General features: G+C 46.0%; 1 protein-coding gene and 1 long non-coding RNA gene across 5 annotated transcripts in view; one reads left to right on the forward strand and one right to left on the reverse strand.

Moving 5' to 3' along the window:
- LOC116086175 overlaps positions 1 to 11,859 on the forward strand; it is an 18,898-nt gene extending 7,039 nt beyond the window's left edge. For 2 of the 4 annotated variants that reach the window (XR_004116844.1, XR_004116847.1), the window contains one exon: positions 11,599 to 11,859. This is a non-coding gene — a long non-coding RNA (uncharacterized LOC116086175). Of the gene's footprint in view, positions 1 to 3,951; positions 4,067 to 4,956; positions 5,204 to 11,598 lie in introns of those variants that run through there. The other 2 variants (XR_004116845.1, XR_004116846.1) reach the window with 2 other exon arrangements.
- The window catches only part of Kcnj6 (potassium inwardly rectifying channel subfamily J member 6), a 261,469-nt gene continuing 256,271 nt past the window's right edge, over positions 7,243 to 12,440 (reverse strand). Inside the window, exon 5 of the mRNA XM_031364497.1 lies at positions 7,243 to 11,652. Within this exon, the coding sequence (XP_031220357.1) occupies positions 11,648 to 11,652 (5 nt within the window). The 3' untranslated portion in view covers positions 7,243 to 11,647. The remainder of the gene's footprint in view (positions 11,653 to 12,440) is intronic.

Below are 12,440 nucleotides of genomic sequence, written 5' to 3' on the forward strand. Positions count from 1 at the left end.
GTGCTGTAGGAGAGACCTTGGAGTGTCCAGCCTAGGGGCATCTGTGACAGCTGGGTGCTGTAGGAGAGACCTTGGAGTGTCTAGGGGCAGCTGTGACAGCTGGGTGCTGTAGGAGAGACCTTGGAGTGTCCAGGGGCAGGTGATACAGCTGGGTGCTGTAGGAGAGACCTTGGAGTGTCCAGCCTAGGGGCATCTGTGACAGCTGGGTGCTGTAGGAGAGGCCTTGGAGTGTCTAGGGGCAGCTGTGACAGCTGGGTGCTGTAGGAGAGACCTTGGAGTGTCCAGCCTAGGGGCAGCTGTTACAGCTGGGTGCTGTAGGAGAGGCCTTGGAGTGCCTAGGGGCAGGTGTTACAGCTGGATGCTGTAGGAGAGGCCTTGGAGTGTCTAAGGGCATCTGTGACAGCTGGGTGCTGTAGGAGAGACCTTGGAGTGTCTAAGGGCATCTGTGACAGCTGGGTGCTGTAGGAGAGGCCTTGGAGTGTCTAAGGGCATCTGTGACAGCTGGGTGCTGTAGGAGAGGCCTTGGAGTGTCTAGGGGCATCTGTGACAGCTGGGTGCTGTAGGAGAGACCTTGGAGTGCCTAGGGGCAGCTGTTATAGCTGGGTGCTATCTGACTCCTTAGGGTGCCTTGCAAAGCAGGTCTGAGATTGCCAATGAGTGTGGCAGGAATGAGTTCCTCCTGCATGTTAGCTGGGTCCTGATTGGCTGGATGTAGCCATGCAAATAAGTTCTTTAAATGGGGCCCATGAGGGGACAGCTATCGAATGTTCTGTATACTATGGGTCTATGGGTCTGCCTACTGGGCTTTCCTACCTGGTTGCCCCAGGGACCTTGGCTGTGAAAGGCCTGTATGTAGCAGCCATTTCTCTCCCCCTTCATCCTTTTGCTCTCGGGGCAAGAGTTTCCTGATGGTCATACACACCCCTGCTCCCCCAAACAGAATGAGGGACCAAGTGCTCAGCTCTGATGGGAAATTAGTGTCAACTTCTCTGCCAAGGCTCAGGGAAAGTTGCAAAAGAGGAGGCAAGAAGAATGTGACAGCTCTCAGCTGCATATGTAGCAGAGGATGGCCTAGTTGCTCATCAGTGGGAGGAGAGGCCCTTGGTCCTGTGAAGGCTCTATGCGCCAGTGTAGGGGAGTGCCAGGGCCAGGAAGAGTGAGAGGGTGTGTTGGTGAGCAGGGGGAGGAGGGAGGGAACAGGGTTTTTTTTGGAGGGGAAACTGGGAAAAGTGATATCATTTGAAATGTAAATAAAGAAAATATCTAATAAAAAAAACTGTGATAACAGCTGTGTGAGGAAAATGATGACCCTACAATTAATACTCAAAACAGCAGATGTTAATTATAATAATATAATATATATGATTAATATTACCATAAACCTTTTATGTAAGTATTAAGATTAAATAAAGTTATAATGTGTATCTTCTCTTAAAAAAAATAAAAAGGAATGTGAGAGCCAGAGGATAGGGCATGCATGGGATCTCGGCTTCTGGACGAGGCATGTTATGTGAATAGGTAGATAGCATATGTGTGATCAGCTCTGGCTGCTGGCACAAGCCTGGCACCAGATCAGACTAGCTCAGATTCCAGTATAGATGAGTGAGGGGCTTATGTGCCTCAACTATGGAGCTATTGAAAGTTGATAGCTGCTGGGGGCCAGGTGGGGGAATCATTCTTCTTTGGGGGTTTGGCAATTAGTATCCACAGTGGATACTGGTTAACTGGATTGTTCACATTGCAGCAGATGGGCTTATATATGTGCACATATGGTCAGTACTCAACAGACTTAGTATTCTTTTAAAAAATGAGGACACAAAATTGGGACATGGACATATGTGGAGAGATGAGGGAATTAGAGGAGAGTAAAAGGGGGTAGGTATGATCATTATATATACTTGAGAAATATGAATTTCTCAAGTAATTGAAGAGAAAATTTCTTCCTTCTAATGATTTATTACTTTTGTATAATCTCATCATTTTTATTATTAGATCTCTTTAAAAAATACTAGAGTTCTTTGTTTTGTAGTTCATCATCATTGCTTTTAAATACTCAATTAATTTAAGTATATTTCCTTGTATCCCACTAAGGCAGTTCATTGCAACACAACTCAGGAGCCAGTGTTGGTTCCAACTGCAGGCATCTGACCCTGAGGTGTTTATTTTAGTTTTATTTAAACGCAGTGAGATGGGGAAAGCTAGCCCTCAATGTCATGTGTTCCTCAGAGCAAACAGAACGCTCTCTGAGGAGCACAGTAAACTAAATACAGACCAGACATCAAGACTCTGTGAAGTAAGTGTGACACCTTCCATACAGATGGATGGACTGAGAAAAAACATGCTTACAGGGAGGGTGTGGTACCAAGAAAGTCTTCAGCCACACAGATTTTGCAAAAGTCCCCAAGCTAGAATGCACATCTGCTCCAGCCCTCTGGGCGCTCCTTCCCCTGAACAACATACTAATGCCAGAAGAATGTATTTCTGCCTGTGTTCTGTGAAGGGGCTGTATGTTCCCATTGACTTTCCTAAAACAGCTCAACATATCTTTTCGATGTGTACTTAAGTGGGCATGCTCCAGGTCTATCAACATTTTGAGTGTTTTTTTTTTTTGTTTGTTTGTTTACATTCATGTTGTTAGCATGTTTCTGTAGAATCTTTGCTGTTCTTGCAGAGGACCTGGGTACCTTTCACATCTAACTCTGCCTTCATGGAATCTTATGGCCTCTCCTGGCCTCTCTGGGCACTGCATGCATGTGGTGTACATACATACATGCAGGCAAAATGCCCATAGACATAAAATAAAAACGAAATATAAAATATTAAAAAAACAACCAGCAAGGGGTTGAGTAGACTGGCTTGTCTGGTACGGTGTGGGTGGTCCAGTAATGTGTACTACACCCTGGAGAGAGAGAGCCCAGGAGCTGTTCGGTCCACAAGGCTGCCTGCCTCAGCAGCCCCAGGCTGTCCTGAAGGCCTGGAGGATGCCTGGGGAGCCAGCAATCTTTTAGTTCATGTTAGAAGTCTAAAGAAGCTGAGTTCTGGGCTGATGAGATCCTCAGTTGGTAAGAGTACCGACTGCTCTTCTGAAGGTTGTGAGTTCAAATCCCAGCAGCCACATGGTGGCTCACAACCACCCGTATTGAGATCTGACACCCTCTTCTCGTGTGTCTGAAGACAGCGACAGTGTAGTTATTTATAATAATAAATAAATCTTAAAAAAAAAGAAGCTGAGTTCTCATATCAGCAAAGAATGTCAGCAACAGCGATGGTGGCAGCTGCAGGAGCAGCAGCAGATGCACGCACCAGCGCAGATGTACGCACCAGCAGCGGCACAGACAAGTTGGTAAAACTACAGCTTTGGACCTCCTTATACCTGGGTTGCAGGTCACCCCACTTGGGTGAGGTCTCCCCTGACCCCCTCAGTTTACTCTTCTAGGGACAGACTCTCCCCCCCCCCAGGCTTGTCTCTTGGGTGGACCTTTGTGCCATGCCATGCCTTCTGTCTGAGTCTGCAACAGGCATCTCTGGGTTCCTAGTTTGGAACCTTTGACTCCTTCCTCACATCTCAGCAGGTTCCACCACCTCTTTCTGTCATTTCTCGTGTGATCTCACTCACAGCTCTTTTCACAAGTCTGAATTTCTTGACATTGTTATTGGCATTTATCAGCCTCTCTCCTTCCTTTGTTCTCAGGAATCTTTTCAAAATACAGCAGGCCTAACTCTTCAGCCTGTCCTTGGAAGAGGGATGGAGGCATCTTAGCTGCATTCCAACCCTGCTGTCCCTTCCCTTTTAGGCTTTTAGGCAGTGCGGTGGTTTGAATATGCTTGGCAAAGGGCATGGCACTATTAGGAGGTCTGGCCTTGTTGGAGCGGGTGTGGCCTTGTTGGAGTAGGTGAGTCATTGTGGGCGTGGGCTTTATGACCCTCATCCTAGCTGCCTGGGAGCCAGTCTTCTAGAATTCTTTAGAGAAAGATGTAGATGTCTCAGCTCCTCCAGAGCCATGCCTGCCTGGAGGCTGCCATGCTCCCTTCTTGATGATAATGGACTGAACCTGACAATAACCCTGTAAGCCAGCCACAATTAAGTGTTGTCCTTATTAGAGTTGCCTTGGTCATAGTGTCTGTTCACAGCAGTAAAACCCTAATGAAGATGGGGCATGTGCTGTGTTCCACAGTATCACACTGTGTCTGGGACATGGGCCATATCAGATGAACTCTGTCATGAAGTGGCAAGCCCTTGCATGTCTCAGTAACTCCTCTGAGACATTTCTCTGCTGAGCTAGATAGATGGTCCTTCTCTCAGGTTGGACTGTCAGGAACCAGAGCTTTCCATTACACTTTCAGCCTACCACAGACACTAAATGGCTAATTGTCAGGGGTACACAGGCTAATGCTAGCATAGAAAGGATAACTTTGAATCCTGCCAAGCTCAGGGGTTGTGGTCAGCTCACAGGGGCTACTAATGGGACAATTGGATGTAGCTGTTCACAGCTTGCCCTGTCTTAATCAATGCTGATGCTCTCACTTTGTGGTGACACATAAGATTGACAGGCATCTTGGTTGTCTGGAAACTGTTCCACATCTGAATGTTTTATAGATAAATTGTTGCCACTCAAGGTTTTTTGAAAATTCCCCTAGTTAATGGACACTAAACACGTGGAAGTTTTACTTGTAGCCCTTGTAGGGGTTGGACACTCATGATGAAGACAGTCTGGGTTGCTGTCAATTGACATCTGGATCCTGGATCCCCGGCTGAGGGGAACCCCTGTTATTTAAGGTCTCAGTCTACCATGACCCGATAGCTCCTCTGAGCTCCGTGCAAAGTGGAGGACTCCCTTTACCAGCAGGGCTTCCCCTCCTCTGACCTTGTCTGGGGACCCCCACCCCTCAACCCCTCTACCTGGGGAAGGTTAAATAGTCCTTGGCAGACCTACAAGCTCGACTTTCTCTTTCCAGATAAGAACTCATCCTGCCAGTATCTGGGATAATTACACCCAGCATGGCAGGTTTGAGGACTCCCACATGCTGATGTCTTTAAAGCACGCAGCAAGGTCATTGTATCTGCAAGGCTTCGTGGTGGACATATTCCTCATGTGCCAGATGCTCAGAAGACTTACTGCCCATAGTCCTGTGACCAGTGTGACTTCGTGCTTCAAATCCCTTCCACAAGGCATGAATGATAATAAAAAGACCAAAGACAGCAGTTTTGTGGCCATAATGTAAAATGTTCCCTTTGGGCTCATGCATGGGAGCTCTGGTTGGTGCCACCTGTGAACAATCGTGGAGCTTTAGCGGGTGTGGAACCTTGCTAGGTAGGGATGGGTGAGGTTTTATAGTCTGTTCCCACTTCCTACTTTCTGTTCCTATGTGAGGAAGAAAAAAGTAATTAGGCAGAGTCCTGCTCCTACTCTAGGCCTTTCTACCATGATGGACTGTGTCCCTCTGGAATGGTAGGCTAAAATAAAGCCTTTCCTCCTCTAAGTTGCCTATTGCCAGGGTATTTTACCACAGCAACAGGAGCGGAGCCATGCCGGCTAGTTTTCTGTGAACTTGACACAAAGTATAGTCAATTGAGAAAATGCCTCAACCAGATTGGCCTGTAGGCAAGCCTATGGGGGCATTTTCTTGATTGTTGATTGGTGTGGGTGGACCCAGTTCACTGTGGATGGTGCCACCCCTGGGCTGGCAGTCCTAGGTTCTATAAGAAAGCGGGCTGAGTAAGCCAGTAAGCAGCACCCCTCCATGGCCTCTGCATCAGTTCCTGCCTCCAGGTTCCTGCCCTGATTGAGTTCCTGCCTTGATTTCCCTCAGTAATAGATGGTGTGGTGGAAGTATGAACAGAAATAAGCTGTTTCTTGCCCAAGTTGCACAGTGTTTTATCACTGCAGTAGAAACCTTAATTAGGACCAGTCACTGAGTACGTGGAGCCCAGAGCTCAGCAAAAGATAACTCATTCCAGTTGTGGCTCTTGTCCAGTCACCCTCAGATCCTTGTCCTGTGGAAGCAGAGGTGCTGAAGGATGACTGCTCAGAGTCTCCCCCCTATGAAGACCCAAGTCTTGTGGAGACACACAGGAACTCAAAGAAGCTGAGGTATCCCGGCTGATGGTGTGGAGACACACTTCTTGGGCCATAATCCTCCCGATTATGGCAGTGAGGAAAACCCTCACGGCTCCCCAGTTGGACCCTTGCTCCCCACCTAGTGGTACTGCTTTGAGAGTTGTCTGAAACTTTGGGAGGTGGAGCCTGGCCTGGAAAGCAGGTCCCTGAGGATGTGTCTTCAAAGGTTCATTGATACTCTGCTGGTTCCTCCTGGCTTGAGGCTAACGCCCCTCAACCGGCCTCTCTCTCTCTGCTTCCTGTTCAGTGAGCTGAGAAGCCGCTACACTCCCTGCAACCACGATCCTCTGTTTCAACACAGGCCCAGAATCAACAGAGCCCAGGAATACCAGCAGAGACTCTGACAACAGACACTAACATAAATTGTGCCCTGTAAGCCGAGTATGTCAGGGAGCATCAAGTCTGATTGGTGCATTAGGCATGTGAGCTTACGAAGAGCTGTTTGTGCTGGCTAGAGAGGAGTGAAGTGAGAAGGCGCACCCTAGCACCGCCCACAGGGTGACTTCCTGCGAGAGGAGTCCCTATGGGAATCATGTCTACCCTTTTGCACAGTTCCACGTGGGTGGTGAGCGTGGGAACGCTTACCTTGGTCGGCCATACGCTGATGAATGCCTGGGTCACAGAGTGAGCAGCACTTACGGACTCATTTCACAGACATTCTCCACAAGGCCTGCCATGGTGCCAGCAGGTGCTGTTTTGTCAAAATGTCAGACACTGGTAGAACGAACAGCTGCCTGCTGAAGGTGGGCGGGGGCGGGAGCGGGAGGGGGCACTAGGTTCCTAGCTGACAGAGAGAGGTGTTCGCAGTTTAATGTATTTGTGAAAGTGTGAATGTCTGAAATATTTCATCACCCACCAATGAAAGAGAGAGGGAACCGGGCAGGGAGCCCTGGACATTCCAGTACACGATGCTGAAGAGGCACAGGTGGAGTGGTCACAAAACAGAGAGGAAAATATGTGTGGGGGGAGGGGACAGTGTACAATTATGGAACTGCCCTTGGACTCTGGGTGCAAGCGCCCACATTTTGAATGACCCCCATGGCAGCTCATAATGCTTTGAGATAAATTCGCTCTCCTGCCCGTAGGGTAGGATGACATCTTTGGATGAATATATATACCAAGGCCATATCAAATTATTCTTTTATTGTTCCAGTCAAAAAAAGCGGAACACTCAATATGTAAACAGTTCCCTAACACAGCGAGTTCTTAAATATATATATTTATTTATTCTAAAAAATTTTGGCATTGTAGAGATTTCTCAATACATAATTTGTGCTTTCGCATCAAGCATGCTTTCGCCTTGTCCGTGCGCAGACATACTTGGATTGAGTACAGGAGTTACAAAAGGATCGGAAGGTGGGTCAGGAGCCAAACCAGGACTGGAGCTCTGCCTGGCTTTCACTTTTAAAAAGCTTTGTGGGGAGGTTGGCAACAGTGACCTAGGAAGCAGGGATTAGCTACTTTACTGTGAAGAAACCTGAAGCCTTGAGGGAGATTTGGGGGAAGATGTCTCTCCCTGTGTCTTCTTGGCATCTCTAGAATATCATTGGTTTTGCTTAAAGAAAGCTACAGTGAATATTCCAGTATTCTCAGCATATGAATTTGCTGGGCTTATAATCAACTATTACATGGCACTGAAATTCCCCTTTTTCCTTTTTTTTTTTTTATTTCAGACTCACTGAATTATTTTGGAGTGCTTGACGGTTGTGTCAAGAACCTCTTGCTTTGACGGTCGTGCCAAGGACATCTTGCTTTAGTTCAGTGGAGACTGTTCTTTTGTTCAACCTTAAGAATTAGGAGCTATTTTGACACCATGATGGCTTTAATAAACCATCTCCACCTTCAGCTCAGAAACTTCTACAATTTAGCACCAGTTTTCATAATGTGTTTTTACCAAGTCTCCTGGGAAGCCACCTGCCCTTTGTAGAATAGCCTGGGCACTGTCCCCTGGTCCTCTACAGCCGTGTCCTAATGTCTCAGGATGGCTCCTCCTCATAGCATGGCTTTCCCATAGCCTACCCAGGCCTCAAAAGATATCAAGGTACACCCCTTGCTGCCGCATGACACTGCTGCTTACTGTCCACTCAGAGCCTGACTCGCTATCGTTAATTTCCAGGCAATTGGTTCTAGATGTCCTTCTGGGTTAACTAGCCTTATCCCTAAAACTAGACTGACTTTCTTCATGAGGAAGGTGGGAGATGGCTTTTGTTTATAGGGTCTGTGCTCGCTCAGTAGGAGCTGATGGCCGTAAGGTGGCTGAGGACAGTAGAAGATGTTACTACTTATTAGTGTCCCCAGAGGACCTCGGTCACCGGACAGCAAGCACTCACCAAGTGTCTGTAACCAACATGCAGGAACCTCCAAGAAAGCCTTGCATGGGTTCCGCCTTTGTCTAGTTTTAGCAAGCTGTTTGGGTTGTTTAGAACAAAAAATAAGTTTTGTCATGCTTTCAGCCTTGAACTTGAGGACTGTCTCAAATCTGAACATGAAACATAAAAAATCTTATTTCTATTCAGGATACAAGCATTTCATTAAAATCTCAAGTTCCTAGGAAAATTGCTGAGTAGGGAGTTGAAGATTAAGTCTATTTGTGCTTCCATGGGGGGGGGGCGGATTTATGTCTTTAAAATATTTTAAAATTGAAATTTAATTTTAATTTATGTGTATATGAGCATGTCTGTGTGAGAGTTCATGCCACTTTGGGTGTCTGAGAATGTCAGAAGAGGGTGTTAGTTCTCTGGAGCTGGGTTACTTGTGAGCTCCCAGTATGCATGCTGGGAGCCACACCTGAGGCCTCTGGAAGAGCAGCGGGCATGCCTAACTGCTGAGCAGCAGCTTGAAGCTCCTGTCCTTGGTGTTCTCTGGATTGGATTCTGGTGAGGAACTCATGACACCTCAACTTTAAAATCCAGTTCCAGGGCTTCCTGGATTCCTCCTTAGCAGTGTGGTGAGCCCTCCCTTCACAGCATACCACAGGTGAGTAAATCCCTCTTGAGGGGACTCCGTCTTATCCTGTATTTCACAGGAACCTGATGAGAGAATGCTGAAAAGTTTGAATTAGCGGGTTTTCCAGAATATGTGTTTTTCTGTCCTAAGAAATAGTTGAAGACGAAGCACCTCACTTTACTCCTTCCCAGCAAGAGTCCAGCCCTTACTGGGAGGAGGTACAGTCATTATTTTAAACTAATAGTGACAAGGATTTCCTTTCTGTGTTTTGAGCAAACAGCTAAAATAGGGCAGGAAAGAAAGAGTTTCTGTTAATGTGCACTGCAGCTAAAATGCAGAAGGGTCACAGAATGATCTTAAGGCTAAGAGTCTCCTTTATGGTGTGCTTGGTTCAGTACCAACATAATTTCGGCAGAGTCCCTACACGCATGTTTCCAGGGGGGCAGAGCTAGCGGTGTATTGAATGCAGCTTACCAATATCATGCTGGCATTGGATTACTTATATAAAATTATTTCTATTCATGGGTATCTGTTTGTGGTAGAATGCACACATGTATTCAAGTGCAATGGACACCATGTAGCTGGAGTTACAGGTGGCTGTGAGCTTCCTGACACAGGTGCCAGGAATCAAACTCTGGTCCTTTGCAAGAGCGGTGAATGTCGTTAGAACCTGAGCCATCTCTTCCGTTCCCTGGATGACTTTTTCACTTAATATGCAGCTGTGTATTTATTTTACATCAATGCTGTTAACTTTCCGTGAAGTGTTCTACTGTGGAGGAGGTCACCGTGTGCCTATCCCTTAACTCGCCTTGCTGCCACCTGGGTTAGTGTGGTAGGAGGTGGGAGAGGAAACGTGGTCGGTGAAGGATTGCAGGAGCAGGCGTGTTTGGGGTAGTTAAACTTCACTTTTACAAACAAAGGAAGAATTTTAAGAGTTGAATGTTAAAAATCTGACTCAATTAGGGACCATAAGTTTAAGAGTGACACAGATGTGAACTGATGAGGTGTAACTAGGGGTGTTTGTCAGAATCACAGAGACAGGCATGATAGGCATGGTGCATTGGGGTCAAATGTAGAGACATGCGCGGTGGGGGTCAACCATAGAGACATGCGCGGTGGGGAAATGAAAAATAGAGACATGCGCAGTGGGGTCAAAGAGAGACGTGCAGTGGGGTCAAACATAGAGACATGTGTGGTGGGGGGCAACCATAGAGACATGCGCGGTGGGGAATGAAAAATAGAGACATGTGCAGTGGGTCAAAGAAAACCGGACACTGAGGTCCAACATAGAGACAGGTGCAGTGGGGTCAAACAGGGACGAGCGGTAGGGTCACAAACATAGAGGCAGGTGCGGTGGGTCAAACATAAAGACAGGCAGGGTAGGGTCAAATCCTGGAAAAATTGAGGAACCGAACATCAAGTGATCGATTCTCAAAGTCACAGAGAGCACTCACTAGGATGCTTCATTCCAGGCCATCAGATACACCACATACCACATTAAAACTACACAAATTCTACAGTGTTCCCTTGCAGAACATAGTGGAGTTAAGCTAGAAATCAGCCACAGAAAGAGACCTGGGGCAACTCTAAACGCTTTAAGATTAAACAACACAGTTCTCAGTAACGTGGGTAGATGAAGTCCCAGGAGAAATTTTAAAAATAGACGTTGAACTCAACGAGAATGAAACCACAGTTAGAAACGAAGTGGAAATGGCCCAAGTGACAATCCATAGCATCAAATGCATCGAGCAGAAAGAAATCTAAGACTAGTCATGTAAATCTGCTGGAGTGAATTAAATCCAAAGTGAGCAAGGACATAAGGATGAGGATGCAAACTGACGGAATTAATAACAGGAAGGCGACTGAAAAAAATCAGTGGAGTCTACCAGTTTTTTGAAACAAAATAACGACATTTCTATTTGTGCAGGGAGAGAAAGAGAGAGAGAGAGAGAGGGAGAGAGAGAGAGAGAGAGAGAGAGAGAGAGAGAGAGAGAGAGAGAGAGAGAGAGGCAGGCAGAAATGTCAGGGAACATGACAACAGACCATAGAAAGGACCCCAAAGCGTGTGTCCACACTTCTCTGTATGGGAAAGTACAATCATTACTAAAAACATACAGTCTATCAAAACTAACATTAGAAGAAATGGATAGCCTGAAAGGTCTATATATTAGCGACTTCAAAATTTTGTTTCCTTTTATTTATATGCACGAGTCTGGATGCCTGCGTGAGCTTATGTGCATCCCACACATGCAGTAGCCCATGGAAGCCAGAAGAAGGTGCCAGATCCCTCGGGACTGGAGTTCTAGGTGATTGTGAGCCACCACGTGTGCACTGGGAACTTAACCCAGGCTGTCCGCAAGAACAATAAGCCATCTTAACCGCTGCGTCATCTCTCCAGCCCCGACTTTAAGTAAATTATTGATGACCTTCCCAACCAGAAAGCACTAGGTCCAGATGGGTTGGGTTCATTCTGGGTGAATTCTTCCAAGCAGTTAAGGAGGAAACTATATCAATTCTCTGTCATGTCTTTCAGAGGATGAGATTAGAAGAAATACTTCTCGATCCACACTAGGAACACAGCATCACCCTAAGAACAAACGAGGAGAAGACACTTCAGTAAATGAAAGCAGCAAGCCCACAGCTCCCACTAACACAGATCCAGACAGCCTCAACGACAAGCCACTCACAAACTGAATCTAACGATGCGTAAAAGGAAAAATACACCATGACTGAGTGGGATGCATGCCAGATAAGAAAGGCAGTTCAACATTCAGAAATAAATTCCTACAATCCACCTTATTGGGCAGAGTAACAAAAATTATATGTGATAATATCAAATGATAAAGAAAGAGCACTGAAAAAAATCCTCAAACAGCCATTCAGTGTAAAAGCCCCCAGTAAGTAGCATACAGTTGAAACCAGGCAGTATTGTAGTCTTTTTATAGAAATTTTTTAAACTTAATAATTTGCACTTAAGGCTATTCTGTGCTATCTGTGATTTCATGGACTGTTTTCCGATCATGAAATGCCTTGTTTATATTTACACCTTTTATCCTTTTGTCTGGAGAGCACACATGGCCTCTGAGCCATTTGTTGTTATTAATAGAACTGTTACAGACAACAGAAGGTCCTCATAAAGGATGAGTAGAGGGAGGGACATTTCCTGAACTAGGGGAGCAGTACTCAAACCTTCTTGTTGGCTCATTTCTCTTAACTGTCAGAAACTTGTTTTCTACTGCGTTTTAAACGTGATTCTAGAAGTCAGTTATCAATAAGACAAGAGAAGTTAATTAAAAATATACAGATTGGAATAGAAGAAAAACTTATCACTTGTGGATGACATGCTCACCTCTAGAAAATCTTTAAGAATTGACA

This window comes from Mastomys coucha, unplaced genomic scaffold, assembly GCF_008632895.1.
Source record: "Mastomys coucha isolate ucsf_1 unplaced genomic scaffold, UCSF_Mcou_1 pScaffold12, whole genome shotgun sequence".
Classification (NCBI taxonomy): domain Eukaryota; kingdom Metazoa; phylum Chordata; class Mammalia; order Rodentia; family Muridae; genus Mastomys; species Mastomys coucha.